Genomic DNA, 23,420 nt, shown 5'->3' with positions numbered 1-23,420 from the left:
GCTTTTGGTAGCGTGTTTGACTGCCTGATTTTATCGCCTCTTCATGAATAGTTATTGGGGTTTTTTTCTTTCTCTTTTTCCAAAGGCATATGGCCACACACTCTGCCCAGAAGCCGCATCAGTGTATGTATTGTGAGAAAATGTTTCATCGAAAAGACCATCTACGAAATCATCTGCAAACCCATGACCCTAACAAGGAGTCCCTCCAGTGCCTGGAATGTGGCAAGAACTACAACACCAAGCTTGGCTATAGACGTCATCTTGCCATGCATGCTGCAGCCAGTGGAGACCTCAGCTGTAAAGTGTGTTTGCAAGTCTTTGAAAACACACCAGTCCTACTGGAGCATCTGAAGGCCCATTCACGCAGGGCGTCAGGTGGAACAAAAGAAAAAAAGCACCCATGTGACCACTGTGACCGACGATTCTATACCCGCAAAGATGTCCGCCGGCACCTAGTGGTCCATACTGGGCGCAAGGACTTCCAGTGCCAGTACTGTGCCCAGAGGTTTGGGAGGAAGGATCATCTGACCAGACATGTGAAGAAAAGCCACTTTCAGGATCAAATAAGGATCAAAGTGGAACCTGCTGACATGTTGAGCTATATGAGCTGTAACTCTTCTGTAGCTGTGAAAGAGGAGTTGAGCCCAGTTATGTGCATGCAGCCAAGGGAGATGATGGGTAAACCTTTTCCAAGCATGCTGCCAATGGGCATGTACAGCTCGCATCATCTTCAGACCATGCCAAGCTCTGGCCTCTCACACTCCTTAGTTCCAGGCTCTCTGTCGATGGGGTTGAGCTACCCCTTGGAGTGTTCATCTGCGGTCACCAACATGACACACACTTCAAAATACCAGCTCGCATCTACCTCATACCTGCCTGAGCGACTGTCAAAAAGTGACCTTGACAGCTTCCTGGCAGAGCTCCCCAGTGCTCTGTCCTCCAGCGAACTGCAGAGTTCGCAACCTCAGGCCTTTGGATTGGACGAGTCGTTGCTGTCCAAAAGTCCTGCCAACCTGTCAGAATCTTACTGTGCTGCTAACATGGATTTTGGACACCTTCTGGGCTTCCTACCTCTGAACCTACCTCCGTGCAACCCACCTGTGTCCACTGCCGGTCTCTTCATGGGCTATTCACAGGGGGAAGCTCAGTCACTGCTTACCACTTTACAACCTCAACCTCAAGAGTCCACAGGACCTGGGGGGGCCCTGAACTTTGGACCTCTTCACTCGTTTCCCCCAGTTTTCACCTCTAGCTTGAGTACTACTACTCTGCCACGGTTTCACCAAGCATTCCAGTAGGTGTAACAGGACAGTGGGCAGAAGCTGCCGCGGGTACTTGAAGAGCCTTACTGCACAATGATCACATTATATATACATGCCTTATTGAGACAGGATGCTTCCAGTCTTGAAAAGGAAAACCACAGTGTTCCTTATTGAAGATTTTATATATATTTTTTTAAACCAGAAAATACCCTTGCTCCCCAAGTCACCCATTAACCATATACAAACTTTGTCACTTAGCCTACTCATAGGCATATGTTTGCAAAGCATTCTGGGAATGCAGATTGTCATAGAGAAATGTTTATTTTTTGCTCATAACAAATCTAAAAGTCTCAGTTAAGAGCAGTACTATCTACCAGTCTTTTACAACCAGAGATGGGAGCTTCTAAGGCACGTACAGTGATCACAGATTGTGTTTGTCCTCCCGAGATATCTTGTTGGGGAAAGAATGCCTGGTTTTGGGAATTAATAGCCGAGATTGGTTGTCACTGGATAATGAATAGGGTAATAGTAATGGAAATTGATAGCCGAGATTGTCTGTCAGTAGGTAATGAATAGGGTTTTGGTAAATCCAGTAAGCCGCCACCTTCAAGGATCGAGATGGGATATACAGTCAGATCTGCTTTTTTCCTCATGGTCTCTTTTCCAGTCAAAGGGCCTCTTACTCCTTATGCTATCTTTGTATGACGTAGTGGCGCATCGATTGAGTTCTTGTAATGCTTTTAACCCGTGCCAAATGTTCTTGACCTGGCAAGACTGTGTTTTAACTTGTACCTATGGCAAGAGATCCAATTCCAGCTGCCTTAAAATGTTTGTTCGTTGCCATAGTGACTTGTGTTACCCATAAAACAGTTGCGGCAGGGGATCATGGTGAGTGGCTTGCAAAGAAATGGCTGAATTTCAGCTCAATGGAATAGAAGTTATAGTATGACAAGCTCTCTAGTACTCCAAATCCACCTCATTAGAAGAAACAAGTCACCACTACTTTCTGAGTGATTTGTTATATATCTCCACTCCAAGTTGAGGTATAAGGTCATTCGGCAAATTCAAGTTTAAGGGCTGCTAAATACTGCCATGTTACATTTTGAGGACTTCCCATAGACTCTTATTCTTTCAATACATCAATTAACCTGTTTATGCAGTGTTCCTTAACATGAGCTGTGTGGCATGAGCAAGTGTGCTTGTTTTTCTGAAGGAGCACCAGTTTCCTTTTTTCTTTCTTGAAATTAGTAACTGGAAGCGTTGGTCATGTCCGAGCACATTTATTTGGCCTTTGACTAGATCCAATCTCAGTCTTTTATGTATACCCAACCCAATAGATGAACTGCAATAAAAGAACAAGTACAGGCAATTCAAAAAAATTCAAAGCTCTGAGCTGGTAAGGTTGACAGATTTTCAGAATCGCACTACTATTGGTGATAGCTTCAGTCTCTGGTTGAGGTGGAGGCGGCTTCATCATGTGTCCTAGGTGCAGCACACAAACGCCTGATGTCCTCTGCACTGCTTCTCTTTAACCCTTAAACCTAGTACTTGAGCCTGTTTCAACTGAGCTTATCTCGAAGTAATTCATTGTATGATTTGTGCCTCTGTTATTGCAAAAATGTCTGCAGGTTTTGTCCTTCTGCGTAACTTCCAGACCTATATTTTTCATTACCCACATTTACTTACGGAGTCAGAATAATAGTTTGCACCCTAAAAATTGGGTGTAACTGAGAAGTGTAGGCCATGGCGGAAGAGTGCAGAACACATCAGAGAAGCTCTGTCTTATTGCTCACCTATTCAATTGTAACTTCATCCGGTGGTGCAAGGGAACTCCATTTCAGGTATTCACAAAGCTTTTTCTCTGAGCGCTCTATTTTATGTCCTCCTGTAATTTTAAGGTTCAAAGTAACGTGTACTTGCTCTTCCTTGTGCTAGCACTCTGACTTTTGAATGCCTCTTTTGTCTTGCTGACTTTTCACTACAAACAAAACTTTAAGTTCCTAAATCTTTCATATAATTTCCAATGCTGATCTTGAACCATTCGAAAGTTCTCCTTGGTAGCATTTTGGAAATTCCCTAGAAACTGGGTTTGAGAAGTGGATCTAAATAGTGCATGTTATGCTTCACCAACGATTTGTTAGTTTAAAACGCTAGTAAAAAATCCACTATCCTGTTTGTTACACCAACACCCCGCACGCCACCTCACTGCCCCCCAAACTTGCCCCCCCCCCCCCCCCCCCTCTCCTTGGTTTTGATGTCATTAGTTTGAAAACATCCAAAATGTGCCTTTTTATTTTAGCTCCTTTCAGTATCACTGTCAATCTTTGCTCGTGGGTATGGCTTTTCAGTTAGCTGCAACAAATTCAAATTGGCAGTTACTGATATAAATAGGTATCTTTCTGTAGTCTATTGTTCGTTGTCTGACATTCATCTTGCTGTAGGTTTGCTTTCAAATACCAGACCCACACCACCCCGCTCTGCTGTGCCACAGTTTTACTCCAGATGGAAGCTGCTGAACCATGGCAGCAGTCATTTCCTTTAACCTCCCCATTGAGATTCACTGTCTACAAAAGATATGCACCAACAGAAGGGAAGAAGATGACAACCGTTATTCTTCTGAGGAATTTTCAATTGAGCAGTTTAGAACCTAAGAAACACTGGTACCCTTTTAGAGTTTACTTAGTACGTACCTACAATGTTGTTGTAATTTCAGCCATGAAATTGCTACTTATTTGCTTCTGTATTTCTTAAATTTCTGCACATCAAAAACATATTTGGGAAGGGTATTCCGCCTCAGAGTATCGCTGAAATGGTATAATTGGCAACTTCTCTCTGTCTTTTGGAGAACGGTTATCTCCAACTTTAACTCTTCACTGTCCGGCAATCTCCTTTCTCTCTCACCCATGATATCTTCTCAACTTTTGACTCTACCTATAAATATGTGAACTAATAAGAGGAAATAGGAAGGCTTGCCTGTAGGCAAATGTATCACTTAATGGTAGGCAGTGGCAGGGCTTTTCTGTGTGTCCTGATTGTCTTGGGTAACGTTTTGTGAAATAAACAACTTCAGGACCAGGAATAAACTGTCACCCACTCGTCCTAGGAAGAGGCCAGATGTCCTAATGCCACTGACCGCAAACCTATCCCTTCATCTGCAGAACAAGCTCTCACTTGGTAGATAGAGCTAGCCCTGACGTGCAACTGGGCTAACTAGCACTTAAGGCTGGGCAGGCGCTTCCTCAGCTGACTAATCTCTTGTGTAGTGCAGAGCAGATCACTATCCATCACTTGTCACAGACCACAGAAGTTCCAGAAGAGCTGGCCCACATTGGCTACTTCCCTTAATGTGCTTACCTGTCGGTTTGCCTGATTATCTTTTAGTCGTCTGACTTTGTGTACCTATGTGTCTACCACTTATCAGTCAGTTTACCCCATAGCTCCATTAGATGATCCCCCCCCCCCCCCCTCATAGACAACACACTGCCATAGGTCACACCCTCCATGGGCAAAGAAACGTTCTAAGGAGACAAGTTATCCAGACGAGTGCTGTATCAAACCCGCATAACCCAAATTATATGTATGTAGTCGGGACGTTCTAGGGTTATTGACTAGGTTGTGATTTTCAAGAAAGTTTTCTCAGTCAATATGGCTTTTTAAACAATCTGTTAAATGACATTGGCATCTATTACGTAAGAATACTTAAAGTCTTCTTAATATACCAGTGGGCTGGGGATATCTGTTTCTTTGATATCACTGACTTCTAAATCGTGAGTAATAAGAGTTGAGTCCAAATACTCCTGTCAGAAAATCATGCAGTTATTCTGTGATTGTGTAGGTTTTACTCAATCATTTGGTAAGCCCACTGGCCACAGCCTGGAGGATGAAACCAGTCGAGACCTATGGGCCTGTGGCAGGAAGAATATGAGACAGTCTGCACAGGCGTCTGAACACAAACAGATTTTGTTCGTCCCTAGGAATCCAATGTCACACAGGGCTGGGGGCAAAGGAATATTGTCTTCCTTCAAATGCTCACAGCTTGTTTGTGTTTTCTGTCTTGAGAGCTCTTAGGTCTTCAAGAGGTTTGTTGAAGACTCTCCTCTTTGGAGAACACTAATTCACAATGCACTAACCCGTCCACAACCGAGCTACCTCTTATCACTTGTTGATACTATGCTTGTCTTTGACATTATACAGTATTCTGTTGCATTTTGACTTGGTTCACCCAAATAGAAATACAAACAAGCAAACACCGGTTTCCCTCAGAGTCCATAAGTGCAGTGGTGAAGAGACCAGCACAATCCCTCTCCCCCAAATCGTCCCCCCCCCCTCCCCCCCCCCCCCCCCCCCCCCCCACCACCATCTCTTACCTGGTGACTTGTTCACCCTGTCCATTCTCCAATGAAGTTCAAAGTAGGGAGGTAACTACCAACCCTAAGGTGTAGTTAGGGGTAGGAGCCCGAACACCCCCTTCCAATTGTGTCACCCCTATTGCTAGTGTTTCAACATCAGTACTCTCTAAGCCAAGGGCAATGAAGGATGGATAGCGGAGGCATGTCGTGTCACAAGGAACTACAATCTTACTGGTTGCCAGGTTGAGAGTGCAGCATATGTTTGGTCGTAGTTGGGACACTAGAAGATAAGATGGTAGTGGGGAGTGGGAGACGTCCATTAGGACGAAGCTGAAATCACACTGGGCCTTCACAGTGCAGGCAAAATGCGTCTTTAGCATGCATGCGTCTTTAGCATGCATTCGTACGCAAGTTGTTATTACAACTTGTTTTAGTGGGGTGCATTGGTGAAATAGTGTTGGATTTAAAGCCCAACACTTACCCTACTGTTGCACAAACTTGAGTTGGGATAGAAAATTAAAGAATTCCAAAATCCAGCACTGGCCCTTCACAGTGCAGGCAAAATGCGTCTTTAGCATGCATTCGTTCAGTACGCAAGTTATTACAACTTGTTTTAGTGGGGTGCATTGGTGGAATAGTGTTGGATTTAAAGTCCAACACTTACCCTACTGTTGCACAGACTTGAGTTGAGATAGTAGATTAAAGAATTCCAAAATCCAGCAACACCTACCCCCACCCCCCCCCCCCCCCCCCTCCCCTTGGCAAGTTGTTATAACGACTTGTGTGCTGAACTAATGCGTGCTAAAGACTCATTCGTTCAAATTACTGTGTTCGTAGGGCATGCGGAATACCATCATACATTTGTGCGGGACAGCCATGACAAAGGAGCGTAGTTGGTTTCAGTTAGAGTATTGTCATTAAGAGGCAAGGAACTGCATATTAAGTGATGACCAGAAAAATGGGAAATACTCAGAGGGACTATTGTGATTTGTATGGGTTCTCCATCTCGCAAGTTGTCTAATGTGATACTTTAAATTTACGTAGTGGGTGACCAGTTCCAATTTGGTTATAAAAACCTATATTTTGAAGCAAAGGCTATAAAAATGCCTTGATGAGAAAATGTTTACAAAGGAAAACGTATTTTGGAGAAAAGTGGATGAAATCAAGCAATACAATAGTGTTTGGAGAGTCCAGAGTGGAATGAGAGTAAGGCAATGGGCTAGAGAAGAGTAGGACTGGGTATAGGGTTTACAAAATGGCGGGTATAGCACATTCCCTTTTTTAAAGTAAGGGAAGAATGCACAGAAGGAGATAGAAACTGAAGGAGGATTGAAGGTTAAGAGAAGGATGAAGAAAACGAGGTTAATTAGGGTAACTTTAGTAATTGTGGAGAAACCAAACCACAGTCCCACCTCTCTACTGGTGGTACTTTTGAATGCAAAATGTAATTTTGGAACAATTTGCTTTCAGACGGTTTCATTTGAGACGGATTAACTTCAAACTAAAGAAATTTGAATTAATTTGTCATTTAGTTAAGTCTGTAAATGTGAAAGGTTAATTCCAAAATATATTTCCGCAGAACGAATTTTACAATAGTCGGCTGTACTGTAAGAGTTGTGTTTTTTAAAATGAAGAAATATCATTTTCAGGCCCATATCCTTTTTTGTATTTTGCAATATATTCTAGTTTGTTCCCTAGAATCCATATAATGAAGTCTCCTATATTTGCTAGTGCAGATTTTCATACAGTGTAATCTGGCGCATCACATCTGTAGCTCCCACCTTCAAGTGTGTCTCTCGGCGATTGCCTCTTTGAATAAGCAAGCGCTACCTTGAAGAGGGGATTGACCAAATCATTTTGGACTGTTTTGTCATAGCCTGGTGATACCCTTCTATGTGGACTGTCTTGTATCCTTGAAAGCCAGGCAAGAGCCACTGGGATACATAGGCTAGTGGTGGTTCCAAATGTTTTTGGTAGTAGTTAGATATTTTGTGGCAACATAGTGACATTATCTCAAGCCACCCACTCTTGTTAACATTTTATGAACGTTTTGGATATTTATCCACAAATTGTTTTGGAAGCATAGACCCTGGAAGTATTAGATTCGTCTGTGGGGCCAGGTATTTAGGCTGAAGAATCCTATTTAATAACTATAGGTTCAGATCTGTTTGTTAATGTTTAAGTGACTTGCATTACATGAAAGACTGTTTTTCCTTTCTAAACATTTCTTTTCATTAATTTTCTTCATTAATCTATTAACTATAGTGTATTTCACACATAAGATCGTTTCTATTTGGTAACTGATAAGTGTTGCAAATTTGTATTTCCTCAGTTGCAGATTTCCTTCACCAGATTGAGGTTGGACACTATTAGATACCTTTTCTGCTTTGGCTACATTTTTCAGTTGCTCAGATTTTAAAAGTATATTGCTTCACTGCATTTAAATGACACTATACTGCCTCCTTGTGTCATGACTGTTACAATTCTTCGGAAGATTATACCTGTCACTACTCTGCTAAAAGCACCAAAATTGGAAAACATGCAGACTAATCCTAGACGTGCTCCCTGTAGGCTAGGCCTTCTGTTAATTTCAACTCTCTTTGATGAAAATTATGATTTTTATGATTTCTGTGTGATCATAGCCATTGACCAAAAAACATACGCGAGGGAAAGGTTTTCAGTCTACAAATGATTTGGAATGGTGAGCTAATAAAAAAAATTAAATAAATGGATTCAACAGTTTTGAGAAATTAGCAAAGTTTCTCACATTATCAATCCCCTGGTTTATCAATAGTTACACTTTAAAAGAAGAGTAGGCATAAATGAAGCCGAAAAGTAATACATTTTGAGGTCTGTCTTCGGTACGCATACCTGGTGACTCCTAATACATTTGTTTTGAGCTTTCATGGACCCATAAACTTGCAGAGTATGTTGAAAATATGGTGAGTTTTGGACATTTTTAGGGGACTTTGTCTCATTTCCTCCTGGTTATCCCTTTGGTAGAGACTTGCCTTGAAATTGTGTTTTTTTTTTTTTTATTATTTATTTAATGGACCAGTCTGTATTAGGTTATGGCACTTAAATTATTCATTGGAATACCTCATGGCTTATCCACTATTCTCCCAGGCATTGGTTGCTGCTACTCTTGCAAGTCTGCTGTGATGTTCATATCACTGAAATCACTCTTTAGACAGAAATGGACGCGTTTGGAAATTTATAACTTGCTCAAAAATCAGTGCCCATAGAAAATCTATACGCCTTGAATTAATTTCATATTTTGTTGTCCATGCTCCGGTTTAGCTCATTTAACTGAGGATTTTCTGGCTACTTGTATGCTAATAGTCCATAATTTAATAATACAAAACTAAAGTATGAAGTATGCTTATTGGGTCAGTCTTCAGGCCCAAGATGATGTTGGGCAAAGTACTTATGACGGCAATTATAGCTGTCTTGTGTTAGCATATGTGCCTACCAACTTGCACATCTAACATTTGGAAATATTTGAGTTCTTTACTGAACTGCTCATTCGGTCTTATTCAATGGGGCGCGTTGATGAACAGCCATCTTCAAACCATGCCATAAATGTATGATACATTTATTTAATTGTTCTCTAGCTATTCAGGTGTAATTCTGGCCCTCTGCTTTGAGTTTACCTGCTGAGTCACTTGAGCCTCAGTATCTGCTTTCTTGCAGAGTGTAGCATATTTTCTTCATAAACTTTCTTTAGGTTTTACCCTTTGTCCTGACAAGTGCATTGGTCCCTGTAGATGAGTAACATCTGGATTACATGATATTGCCATCACCTTGCTTCAGGATAGTGCACTTTAGGTTATGTGTTATGTTTGATCAATTGTAGCATAAGATTGATAAGTGCAGTTGTAATTTCCTATGGCCATAAAACATTTGTCACTGAATGATTTTCAGGGTTGCTTATGCACACTAAGTGTCCTCTCTTGAGTAATGACCTGCATCTTGCCATCGTGCCAAAGCGGCCAGATTTGTGGAGTGTGTGGGATATTGTCACATGCCGTATTTGAGCCTCCTTGTTAAAAGTTAGTAGGCCTCTCTGATCAGTCTCCTTGCTCGTTCATCCTGTTTGATCAAGGCATGTTTTGGGAGTGCCATGCCACTTCCATAATTAATACTCCAAGGAATTATTTTGCCCCTGTACCAACCCCCTTGTATGTGCCTTTCACCAGCTTTGTGTATGTGTTTGAAATTGATTGGTTACCTGAGAGCTGATGTCTGCTTCCTACAACAAACTGGCTGAGATTTAGCCAGCCAAAATATTTCAGTTTTTATTTTTAATTGTCGTTTTTACAATTTTAGGATAACAATATGTGAATAGGGGTGTAACTTTCCATTTAAGTAATGCAGTTGCAGGCCAACTCGCTGCGTTATTCATCGGCATTGAATATGCTATCTTCCTTCCGCTTCATTTCATCTCTGTGGGTCAGAATATTAGTTTGTTGACATCACTTTTATAAGATCTAATTTAAATCCCTCTGTTTGTTCTGGTACTCAAATGTCCCCTTATATCAATGGTCTTCAAACTTTTGAATGCCTTGCCCTCCCCAGTAAAAAACACAAAATCGCGCCCTCAGTATTATTCACATTCTATTAAACTGACAATGTTCAAATATGTATAGACTTATTTAAACATTGCAGTTAAGTTATGTTACTGCTTTAAAAATGCAGTCAAGTACATGTTTACTAAACATACTATTCTGGTCAGGCATGCCTTACTAACGTGTAAAAGTATCGACAGTGTGATTATTAGAAATTGGAGGTGGGGGGTTTGAAGAACGTGTCCCTTCCGTTTTGACACCTTCTCCCAGCCAGTATATAAGTAACAAAAGATGTTAGTGATGGCTCATTACAGAGCGACTTACTGCTGCTCATTTGTTTCCACTGAAAACAAAGCATTGTTATCCGCAAATGCTTCTTTTGTCCAGAGTCTGGTGCCCCCCTGAGATCACTTCAATCCCCCCCCCAGTTTCAAGACCCCTTGCCTTATCTAGTTGTAGCAACAATTTCTATATGCTTCTGTCAAGATCCACTGTGAAGCCTTCTTTTGTACTTCCTTTGTGAGATTCTTCATCTGTAGTCTTCTATTATTGGTTTCCTTTAATGGTACCATCTTTTAGTCAGAAGCTAAATGGACCCTCTCCCCAACCTACCCACATTTCATTCCATGGGATCTGATTCCTACAGCAGTGTTTATTTCCATTAGGGTCCAAATCTAGTATGTAATTTCTTGTTGGGTCCGAGCTTATTGTTTGGTGCCTTGGGCTTATGCATGTGCATGGACTAGCTTGCTGCTTTGTTTATAGTGTTTCTTATTTTTGGGTGATTAGTAAAAGATTTTCCATCATCTAATATCTACGTTGTCACAAAGAATGTTGTTGGTATGAGAGCCTTTACATGACCTTTATACTTATGCTCCTTGTGTTTTCCTTAGCACTCCTACATTATGTGGGCCTTTATCCTTTTGAAGGGAGACATGCTTTTTTTCAACTGATAAAAACTATTTGCTATGTTCACAAGACGTAGTGTTAACAATTTGGAAAAAGATCTTCGCTCCTCAAGTCCTTGGCACTTCACATGCCCTTTTGATTTTAAATTCCAGGTCTCTTCATTATCAGTTGCTGTCATCAATTATTTTGAATTTCATGTTTCCACCCATTACATAATGTATCAGCAGAAATTTATACATGAGCACCTTTGCCTTGCCTGTTTACACTATCCAACAAGACCTCATCTCTACATCATGCTACAGAAATCTTGAACGTGTTACCGAAATGTTCAATGGGTTACAAACCTCTTCAGTGCTTAACATAACGATAATTTTCTGGTGCACATGCATGCCCTGCCATTACATGCTAAGATGCAGGGTTTCGCCCCCCCCCCCCTCCCCAAGTAGAGCTATCCAAGAAAAAATTACTAAGACATGTGAATGCCTCCCTGTAGGCAAGATGAGCATTTACATGCACTGTGGATATGTCCTGATTTCCTGTAAGCACTGGATCATCGCCTCCTGGACTGCCCATTGAGGATTGGAGATGTACACATTGCACCTCGTGCAATGATCAGAATAATACTTATTCCATAGTCTGAATATGCTAGGATAATCTTCTCTGTTTAATCATATTTTTTCTGTTTTTTCCAGTGAGGCTCCGTCTACAGTCCTTAAAATGTTTAGCGTGATGCTGTGAAGTTTGATAGAGGCTGCAGGTGCTGAGGAACTCTCCCATCCACCCAATAGTCTCCGGCCCCCTTGCTGGAAAATGTTTTATTGCCAGAGCCAATGTCTTACCCGCTAAGGGATTACTTTGTTTCTCTGATTCCATGTATGTAACTTCAGCTTTGTGTTCATTTTGATTCTGGGAGTTCCCAGCTGCTTTTTGCTGAGAAGAGTGTTTTCTAGATAAGGGGACGTAGAATGTGCCTTATTCCTATTTCATTTCCAGTGTTTGGAGATTTTGGATAGGGTACTGTTCCTCGTCTCATTGTATTTTTTTGTTGTTTTAGTTTCTCCTAATAAGTAGGAGTTGTGTAGTATAAACATGTTTTAACATTTTATATTGTACAGTATCAATCTAACAAATGTACTTCAGATTTTATATTTCAAGATAAATGTTCTGTCGAGGACTGGTATTACTAGTCTAGGACATGCCAGTGAAGCTCTGGAAAAAAAATGCAACACATCACCTCATGACTACAATGAAGCTATGAGTCTAACCTTGCAAGGAGGAGGGAACCCGGAGAGCAGCTAGTATTCCATACCTTTCCTGACTTTTGCAAACCATTTCTCCCAACTCCTCACTTTTGACAAGTGCCATGGTTGATGTGAAATGAGCAAGTTCAGGCATTTTAATGAGGAGCCTCATGGACAATTTGTTGACAAGCAAATATATTTCCACCTCCCGAACACATATCCATTTCCTCTAATATTGGCTAAGACATTGGTTGGAAAATAAATATTCTCAGTACTCCAATGAGCTCCTCTTGCAAAGAGCTTTTATGCCCCCTGGTTCACCTCCTTCATGCTGGACTTTTGGACTATTTCGTAACTTTATAGCACTTTTATAAACACAGTGAGTAACCTCTTTATATTTGAGTATTTTTGCTTTATATGAGAATGTTTTTACTGTAAAATAGGAAAAGTAATCCAATAATGACATGTACAGCTCAGAAATGTAAATTTAGTTGTTCATGTTCCTCCGAATTAAGTTTGCAAGAGTGGCAAAACAATTTTTTATTGGTCTTTTTTTCATGCGTAGTGAGTGTTGGTTGTGAGAAAACTACTTACAAAAGCTTTGCTTGTTATATTTGTTTTGAAATCCTAGCTCAATGAGCAGAAATGTCCGTAACTTACAATTTTAATCTGAAGAGATAAGATATTGATTTAGTAAAACTGTAAAGTACCTTGGAACTAGTCTCAACTCAGATGTACAGGATGTTATCAGCTTTATGGTAAGAATTCTTGTAGCTCATTGCATTTGCCTTTAGTGGTAAGAAAACAGCGTTTCTGACCCCCGTGGACACTTGAGGCAAAATACCTAGATTTTTTATTGGAAGCAGATTGTTGATGGACTCTGTATCTGTACGTTGGAAAACACTTGTACAGAAATTAATTTTCCGCTCATTTTTAAGCGATGCAGAAGAGAAACCTTTAAAATACTTTAACTCTGACTTTTTAATCCTTCTTGCTCTTCACTGACTTTTTAATCCTCCTTGCGTAACAAAAGAAATGTATCATGCCTCTAAATTCTGATTGGTATAATTACCAGTAAAAAAAAAAAAAATGAACCCAAAAATATTTTCATAAATTATACAAACAAACTATCTACAATTATTGGTGGTTACAAGCTCTTTTCCAAACCACATCGGTCCAAAACGGAATCCCTCCAATGCCTACAAAAAATTCCTCATCAAAATATTTTGCTATATAGAATGTACCACAGAGTGGTTCACAGGTCTGTTACACTAGCCTTTGCATATAGTAGTTTCTTTTTTTTCTTTACCATTTTTTGTACATCAGGGCAACTCGAGCATAGTAGTTTACTGTCACCATCATTACAGTTGAAACAGAAATAAGAAAATGGAACGTAGGGCATTATTACAAAAGTCAACATGTCATGAATCTTACAAAAGAAGAGACTTAGCTGATCCTTAAAATTCAGGCCCATCCCATCTCCTGGGGCGCAATCAGTTGCCGTCCAACAGCAGGTCCCTTGGTCCACCCGCCTCTTAACAGTCGCATGAAGCCACCCTAATCAAAGAATCACGTACACTGTAGGGAACATAGGAGCAGCGTAAAGGAGACAAACTGGCATCGTGAACCTGGTACCCCACACCCTCGGAGACCAAGCCCCGTTCCAGTTGAGAGTTGGAGGCTTGACGTAAAGTTTCTACATGGGATTTGTATGGACCCCAGATGTCTTTGAGAAGCGAGGAGCTAGGCAGTATACTGGAATATACATCACAGTTGGTATTGCAGTAGGTCAGACTATTCAGCCATCCTTGCAAAGTGGGAGCTGACTTGCGGCCCCAGTGAATAGCAATTTCTCTTTTCGCCAACAGCAAACTAAGGGATACAAATCTCTTGACGCTTCTGGGGAAGTTTACCGCATAGTCCAGCAATGCCACTTCAGGTGTGGATAAAAGGCACAGGTCTATCATGTCGCCTAGTGTTCTGTGTACAGTCTCCCAATAAGACTGGAGTTTTGGGCAGGTCCATGTAAAGTGTGCAAAATCCGCATGCAGGGCGGTGCATTTATGGCAGTTATGGAGTCTAGTGGGGTCTACTCTATGGACTTTGGCAGGGTTGATGTATATTCTACGCAAGAAATTAAAATGGAGAAGTTTATGCCTGCTATTTAAAGAGACCTCTCGTTACTGCACAGCATTTAGTCCACTGGTCGTCTGTGATGGGGCAGCCTAAGTCTTCCCAATCTTTGCGAATCTTGTCATTGATGATAGGCCGCATCCCAGAACAAGACTTATATAGTTTAGATATGAGGTGAACCCCACTCGTGCTCTCAATCAGCGTGAGAGAAGCAAACAAGTCCGGTTCAATAGGAAAACCAGGCAGCATGGCATGAAGACCCAAACGCATCCTACCCAATCCAAAGCTGTCCATGATTACGATGCAGTGAAAGCGGATATCGTCTGTCACTGAGAAGACTTGTCCATCTGGGTACAAATTTCCCATCTTGGTAATATCAAATTTGGCCAAAGTGTGCTGTACCAATCTTTCTCCGATAATTGGCAGCCAGCGGGCGTTTGGGACCGACAGGGCAGAGGAATATAGTGTGGCGGCGCCAGTGAGACATCACCGCTTGTCCCAGGCCCAACTGGTAGTAGAGACTGTATATCATTAGGGTCTCTAGGTATGCCCTTAGGCAATACAGTGGACAACTGGTCAGGTAGGATGAAATCCGCCTCTGGGTGGAGAAACAGGATTCTGGCGTCGGGGTGAAACCATGCATGGGCTTAGCAGCATTGGGCCTCCAGGTAGTACAATTGTAGATCGTGTTGCTAAACCCCCCATCTCCCCCCCTCAAAACACTAATCTGATAAGGTGTGAACGCAACGTCAAAAATAATCTGTTCGGGAGGGATATGGGGACATTTGTTTAAGAGATCCAAGAATTTGGGGAGAACCACCATCTTGAGCATCTCTACTCTTGCCGGCGATGGACAACGGTAGCCGCAACCATCTCTACACTTGAGTCTCGAGGGCGCTAATAGCTTGCCCATAGTTGAGGCGAAGGATCTGGGCGGTGTCATGGTGGATGTGGATTTGCATACTGTATTTGGCTCCACTTTCTGTTGTCACATACTTTGATGAACTGATGATACTTGGCTCCACCAGTGCTGTACTGTAATGCTGCTTGATCTATGCGTGTATGATTTTATTAAATATAAGGACTGCGAAAGAGCCTTTTGTGCTTTCAAAAAGTCTGACAACAGTAACCTGCTCTAATAATTAATTTCTGCTTCCATATATTCTACAGTCTGGTGGGCTCGGGTAACTATTCCTGTGCAAAGATTGAGAGATTTGGAAACAGCCTCATTAATAACAAGCTTAGTTCAGGGATTGTGCAGCGTTCACAAAAGCATTCTAAAATAAAATCCGTCTTAATGTAGGTAGCCACTCTTTTAGTTATCAAATGCTGTGCAGTTTTCTACAAAGCCTGCTGAGTGAGTAATCTTTTATATCTTTACAACAGATTTTTGCTTAATCCTTTTTCTTCCCACATACTGCATTGCTTCTTAAGTTGGCTCAAGTACCGCCATTAAAGTTTCCTCTAGATGTTGATCCGCTAGTGTTCTTGCTGCATATTCAGTATCTTTCAGAGGATCTTACGCTTAAGGCTAAAATATTCATTTTATCAGCATATCAGCATCTAATGGATAGTTAAAGAAACAGTTTAAGGCAATTCTCAAACAATGCTCTGTTGTGGAGATGGTGCTTTGGTGAAAATGTATTTAGCATTTCATGCAACGAGCTTCATAGAAAATGTGCCGATCTGAACAACAGTGAGCAGAAAATGAATGGCACTAAATGTGACCCACAGTAAATTGCCAATGCCTGTGATTCAACCATTTCACTTGTCACCTTTTTCCACCCTCTGTGTTGACACAAAGTAAAATGGGTTTGCATAGATATGGGTCTCATTGCTCATAGACCCCTAGTGTAGTGTAGTTCCTATATTCCCAATAGGCTCTGCGCATTGGAATAATAATCACTATAGATTTGACATAGGACTGAGGTCAGTATGTCTCTATCGAGTATACTAAACTTAATTGTGTGAGTGCCCGCTAACTCAGCGGTCACTAGAAACTTTCCTGAATAAACAAGAAGGGATTAGTCTCGGCCAACCGCATAAACATGACAACTCTGTTTCCCCCAAAACCGAAACATATCTCCAGAGTCGTAGAAACAATAGATAACTAGTTCTCAGTCAATCGTGCATGCTTTGTTTCTACATGGTTGCATAGAAATAGACTGGCGTTTCAATAAAAGGGTTTATTGAAGTCTTATTTCTCTGCAAGAGATATGAACTGCTACAATCGTTAGAATGCAAAGTATAATGCGTACAGCGAGAACAGTAATATATAATAATACTGTAATAGCATTGTCTGTTGCTATGACATATATAAAAATACATACATAAATAACACAGGCTAAAATACTCAACTGGTGCTTCTAAAATACACCTACCCCAATGTACCTAACCTAGGTCTAGTAACAGGCAAGAAGTAGGTGTTTGTTTTTTAGCATAGGTTTAGTTTTTTGCCAAGAACTGCCAAAGATTTCTCTAGGTTATAATCAGCTCCATAACTTTAGAATGAGCGAGGTTGGTATCTCTTTCACGGGACTCGATTTCACAACACCCCGCAAGGGGAGTCAGAAACACTGGAGCTGGACTCTCGGCAGGAGGATGTCCGCGTCTAGTCACTGCGTCAGCTGGAGAGTTGGCTTCCTTCAGCACTTGCTGTAGCGAGCTGCGTCATGCAAGTAGGTAGTCTAACTGCACCGAACCACACCGTGCTTTGCTATATCTAGTGAAGGTATATTTATACCTTGAAGGTGTTTAGGAATGCCTGTATTGACGTAAAAGTTGGGCATATGAACGTCCTGGATGAACCCCTAAGGAATAGATGTTCATGCATAATATTGTTTCTTGGAGAAATCAATATCCAGGCTAGGAGAAGTCCCTTCAGCTTAAGAGTCTGGTTTACCAAGAAATTGTTGTGACGTAGATGAACGGATGGAAGTAGCCATGCCTGTATTTTGGTAGCATGGGCTATGCCTAAAAAGAGTGTTTTTCTATGCCTATATAACGGCAATGTGAATTGTACCTATGTAAGGGCACGAATCAGGAAATTCATTCGTAATAAAAATCAACATACAACACTAGGACTCTGTTCAGCTTGCCAAGACTAAATAAAATACATGGTTTGGGGTGTTTTCTCATGCAGTATATGTAGGTAGGTGTAGGGGGGGGGGGGGGGGGCGCGGCTCTCCCGTACTCGTGACGGAACCGCTCCGTCACGAGCCTCGGGCACTCTGTGCTTGTGACAGAGCGGTTCCGTCACAGCCCGCCCGCTCAATAGAACGCGCTGCGCAGGCGCAAAATCAGCGGCGCACCGAGCGAGCTGTGACGGAACTGCTCCGTCACCAGCACAGCGCGACCGAGGCTGGTGACGGAGCGGTTCAGTCACCAGCGCCGAAGGGGTTAATGTCCTTTTTCGTGAGCAATGCAGGTTTGCACATGGTAGATTTCTGCATGTGGTGGCATGTAAAAGGTAACAATGTTAAAAACTGGATTGTGGCCTAGGGTACGTATCAGGGGCGGAGTTTACTTCCAATTATTCTGTCAGTTATCTTACTGTTTATTTTATAAAATTTATTAGTTTACTGAATCCATTTAATCTTTTTAAACATAAGTGCAATAAAAGTACCCACCCAGCATCACATTTTCTTACAGTGAAATCCCCAGATTCATATCTATAAGCACAATATGATACTACCTAAAAAAGAATTCTAGTCCATGTACACCGCTTTTGCCCCTTTTTTAGAAGTCATCACCACAACTTTTTATATCCTAGATATTTAGTAATAACATTTTCATGAATAGTACCAACAATACTCAATCCAGTAGATATGCATTTGATTCAATAATTGATTACTTGCAGTACCTACATGTCCTTTGACTAATCTGGACCTTTCCATGGACCCGGGTTTTCCACGTCCTAATGTGACCAAGACAAATTGTCAAACTGGCAGCTAAATGTTTGCTTCTTAAATTCAGATAACTTTGTGACCAACATACAAGATACTTTATTCTCAATAGTTACGTTACAAGCCTCTCTGGACGGATGATTCATACCCATTTTTAAACACTTTAGATTTTTTTCTCGGAAAATAGTTATGGACTCCAAAATTCACAGCTAATTAAAGCAAAACGTGAAATAAGCATCCAGACCTGACTAACTTTTTTCCTCACACCCTTCGTACATTTTCACATATAGGCTATTTTGATTAGCCCGTTGTATTTTTCCAAAAGAGTTAAGCACATTGTAAAATCAGGGAGTAGTGCTCACAACAGGGTATTGCTTGTAAAACATGGAGAAATTGAAGTGTACCTTCAATTTCAGACTGGCTAAAGACCGACAGTGGTCTGCTTAAAAAAATATTGTCCAATCATTACCAACCCACGCTTTTAGGGTAAGATATTCTACATGTTCATTTAGCCTATTTCTGGCTCAATTAGAGCTTTCAGTTCTATTGTTGACCCAGTCTGCTCTGCTTCCCTCACAGTGTTCACGATTTGTCTACCGTCCATGCATTCCACCCCCAACCTGGCTCAAGTTGAAGAGCTTAGTCTCCTTGAAAGCACAGTAGGCCAAGAAAACCCGCCCGAGCCAGTTCTAAAGGTATTTCTGGACAATAAATATTGGGCTCTCAAACTGCCCCTTTTTTCTCTGTGATGACCCTCCTCTCTGACTGTTGTATTGATAACTTCTCAGTAGTTTTGTATTACATGAAGGAGCAACAAGGTCTGGATTCCCATTGTGAAGAGATGCACCAGTCCATGGACGTTTTACTTGCCAGTTAATGCAAATGACATCTCTTGCCCTGGGCTATTCAGTTAGCATAAGTTTGACCAGTAAATTGTCTTGCTACCAGACTGTGCTTAGAAGGGGTATAATTCTATGCCTAAAGTAGCAGCAAAGCAAAAACTATGGAGTTCTAGGGTCTGCTTTGCTATTGCTGTCAGGAGTTATAAACGTTGCCCATTTTATGCACAGCCTAGCATGGCTGAAGCCTGTAAACCTTAATACTCCAACCCAGGTGAAAATGTTACCTTCCTTTTGATGTTTCCCTCTTCCGCCAAGATCCTACATTGTGCTAGAAGAACATGGTCAAAGCCTAATCGCCGAGTCTGATCTCGTTACTTGCAAGAAAATTCCCTTATCCCAAACAGCCTGCATCTCCCCAAAAATTCCCCAACACACACGTCAACTTAGGCGTTGTACTTTATGCCAGAGGTGCTTTTCAATTCAGACTTGACGCAGCTGCCTGTTCCTCCAACTGTGCATCACAGGGCAATAGAAGTGTTTGGGGAAACAATACTTCCATCTGGCTTCAACAGGGTACCAAGGACCCCCAGGTATGTTGAGATGTGGCTGCCTTCCTAAGTCCCATATCAGCATGCTTCCAGTGTGTGAAAGAGGAGTAGACATTCTTGTCACTATAGCCACCGGACCCAGATGACGATCATTTGTCCTCTACCACCTCCAACAGAGTTGGCAGTCCAAGAATATCCATAGGTGGCATATCATTTTCTAGGATCAATAGAGCTGGTCTTGGCCAAAAAGCAGACTGGGATCATACTCTTTGTAAGGTTGACGGGTAGTTGATTCTTCCTAATTTTAAAAAGTTATGATCTGAACCAGTATCTTCCATTGCAGCAGTTAAAAATTATGAAAAGATCAAGCAGATGTCCTAAAAGACAGCAATTTGTATTAGGTGGACCTGCTGGACATTTCCCTCTGTCTCCATATCCTGTATTAGAATAAGTAATGTGATGGATACTTATAACTGCAGATTCCTAACTTTGGAGTATCCCAAGGTGCTAGACTCTGCGCCGAAGATGTTTTTAGCATAACCCCTGTGCACCAGTAGTTTTCATGACTAGGCTCTGCGTCTTCTCCACCCCACCCTTGTAATAGGTGGAATCCTATGTAGGTACCGTTCCAAGGGAATATGTCCCCTCCTAAAACTACAGGGTTTATCTCATAAGGACTGTCGCAAACTGGCAGGTCCCTATGAGGTTTGTCTCAAGTGTTAGGTGGAGAGGTCACCTTTAGAATGTAATCCAAAGCAGTACCTCCCAAATAGTGGGTTGGTGGAATCACTTGGACCAAAAAGTCCTGCAGAACTGAACAGCCAAATTGTCCTTCCTGTCAAATCTGTCTGTCAAGGTATTAGTGCTTTATGATCATGTGCACTGATGCCCACGTTGAAGTATGACAAATATCCAGGGCTTGCACTCTGTGTGCTAATTCAATGTTCGTGCTTGGCACTGGTGGAATGGACCCCCATCTCTTCTGGATGCTGCCTTTTTGGTAACCAAGTTGCTACCCGTAGGCAATATTAATGCAGAGGACTATCCATCTAGACAAAGTTTGTTTCTGCACCCTATTGTCGTTCATTGCCCCAGAAAATCGTATTAAGTACTGATCGTCCACCCAGTGGTCTTTGGTGCGATTGTAAACATTGTCGTAAAAGACTGCCTTTTGACCTTGTCACGTCTTCTAGGGACTTTGCAGAGATTCCTGTGGATGCAAAAGATTCACAGATTATCAGTTCCTTTGACAAAGCTCTAAGACAGCAATCATTCTGGTAATGTGAAGTGTGGTTTGGCATGATCCTCTGGCCCCTGTTCAGTCTTTACTTGGTCAAGTGTCCAAAATCCTTCTACTCTAAAACAAGATTAATTTCATTGGTGTGTATCTTGATTTGGGACATGGAAATGCCTTTGCTCTCCTGGGCCTTCTTTTGACCAGCCTTCAACGTATGTACCACTTCCTTGAAAACACCAACTTTGCACAATACTTCTGAAGCTTCTGGGACTGCAGGCATCATGCTTATAGTGGTTCCGGAAGCCAAGCACACTATGTGCTCTCCACAGCTCTGTTTGGCTGAGCACTGGCATCAGTTACTGGACAGGTATTCTAAACCTCTAGTTAGCAGTCGTATGTGCTGGGCTTATGCATTGAATGTCTTAATAGATTGTCCCTTCTGTGCCCATAAATCTTTCTCAACCAGTGCAATTTAATTGAGTCTCCCTGCAGGCATCTCCACATCAACCGGTTATGGGACTGGCCTGATTTTCCCCTGCACATACATATTTTCCAGTTAAAAAAGGACTGGATTGGAAAAGAAAGGGGGAACTTGCACCCCACAACTTTGCTGATGGGGAGTTGAGCTATGGGACTTGGGCAATCTCTGAAGACATGTTTCTGATTGACTTTTACAGTGTCCTGGACAGAACGTCCTGAGCAGCTATCCCCATCTCAAAAAGTTTCTTGAGAATGTTCCACTTTGTTTGAATCTGTTTCTATTAATTTTGATTAACACAGACATATACAGTGTAACTCATGCTCCGCCCCAGTCATGATGGGCTAGGGCATTGGTAGACGGTGGGTGTGAAATGGCACAGAGATGATTAAGATATGTCAGCAAATGGTAAGAACAATGATCATGCACTAGTAGGCAACGTGAAAGGGGAATCCTATCCCATCTGACTTCGGATGTTAACTACAATGTTTGAGCGTCCACGTACATCTTGCTAGCAATGTCTTCTGTGTAGTCGTCTATCTGAAAGAGACACGTTAGTGATAGATTCCTTACCATAGAATATCCCCAGGCATCAGACTGGATCTGGAAAGTTTTCGCTTAGCAGTACCCCTGCGTGTCAGTATGTGGCGTCATGCGGCTCCGCGTCTATCACTGGCGTCGTCCGCGCCGAAATGACGTCACGGAGAGTACTTGGGCGCCACCCATGTGCGCTGACATCAGTCCTTTCTTTTTTCACGCCAGCAAGCGCATATCCAGATTGAGCACGTACCTTGGTCACTTTTTGACTGCTGTTTTGAGACTTTGTGCCCCCACTTTCCTCCTGGTGCACTTAGGTTTGCCCGGCTTTAAGTCTTGTGGGGCCTGTTGCCAAAATATGTTGTTGGTGGACCCCCACGACGTTTGCCTCTACTGCCTGGAGACCGATCACGACTCCCGGGACTGCCCTAATTGTTTTGCCATGGCCCGAAGGCCTTGTGGGAGTGGCATTGGAAGTTGCTGGAGGTCCGGCACTCGTCATGTCACCTCTCTGGATCTAGGGGCCGTTCTTGGGACCGCTTGCGGGACCTGAGTAGTCGCTCCTCGGGCTCCAAGTCTTCGCCTTCGTATTCTGGTAAGCGATGCCATAAAAAAGTCGAAGAAGCGTGTTCGCTCTCAGACGTCTCCCCTCGGAGGCGGACGAGCGGGACAGGGGCTTTGCCCCTGCGGCTCGGGAGTCCTGCGGCCTACCCGCCATACCCGGGTCCGTTGACGACTCCCGAACAGATGCAAGAGTTCCTTGCTGCTTTGGACTGCCTTTATAGACCTCTGGCTCTGGCCTGCGCGCCTTCGGGCCCCGCGGTCCCGTGTGCAGATCCTGTTGACTCGGCGGCTCCGCCCACGGCTCTGGCGCCACAGGATCCTGCGCCGCTGGCTCTGGCACCACGAGGTGCAGCGCTGCCAAGCACCGCCCTCTGCTCTACCCCCCGGTGCCGCACTGGGTGCCGTTTATCCCACCCCTGCCCTGGTTTCAGGACCCTTTTGTTCCGGCCTGGGATCCGCAGTGGGAAACTGCTCCGGCACGGCCCCAGCCGGCACCGTTCTCGATGCCATTTGTCCCGGCTCTGCCACTTCGACCGGCACCCTCTACGCCAGAGGCGGACGACGACCGGGCCGGATCCGAGGGCCCACTTGTAATGTGATTCCGAGCAAGATTTGGTGGACGGGCTAGAGGACGCGGGTGAACTCTGTTTCTTCTGACTGGGTGTTTGCCTCTCCTTCGCCTACTATGGAGGAGGGTGATTCCTACACCGTGGTGCTCCGTCTGGCTGTGGAGGCTCTCAACCCCTACCTCCCTACAGTAGCCCTTAAAACAAACCTCCTTACGGAGGTGCTCAAGACGGCGTCTACATTGTCGGAGCAGCTGCTTTCTTTCAATGAGGCCCTCACC

At 42.8% G+C, this 23,420-nt stretch overlaps 1 protein-coding gene across 2 annotated transcripts in view; it reads left to right on the top strand.

The window, feature by feature from the left end:
- PLAGL2 (PLAG1 like zinc finger 2) overlaps nt 1-12,720 on the top strand; it is a 56,391-nt gene extending 43,671 nt beyond the window's left edge. Inside the window, exons 4-5 of one of the 2 annotated variants that reach the window (XM_086932673.1) lie at nt 86-1,294; nt 11,781-12,720. In XM_086932673.1, coding sequence (XP_086788799.1) covers nt 86-1,294; nt 11,781-11,826 — 1,255 coding nt within the window. In that variant the 3' untranslated portion in view covers nt 11,827-12,720. Of the gene's footprint in view, nt 1-85; nt 3,731-11,780 lie in introns of those variants that run through there. The other variant, XM_086932674.1, reaches the window with a different exon arrangement.
- Nucleotides 12,721-23,420: the final 10,700 nt, after the last annotated feature.

Source organism: Lissotriton vulgaris, chromosome 7 (genome assembly GCF_964263255.1).
Source record: "Lissotriton vulgaris chromosome 7, aLisVul1.2, whole genome shotgun sequence".
Classification (NCBI taxonomy): domain Eukaryota; kingdom Metazoa; phylum Chordata; class Amphibia; order Caudata; family Salamandridae; genus Lissotriton; species Lissotriton vulgaris.
The sequence above is the reverse complement of the archived record's forward strand: the minus strand, read 5'-3'. Positions and strand labels throughout refer to the sequence as shown.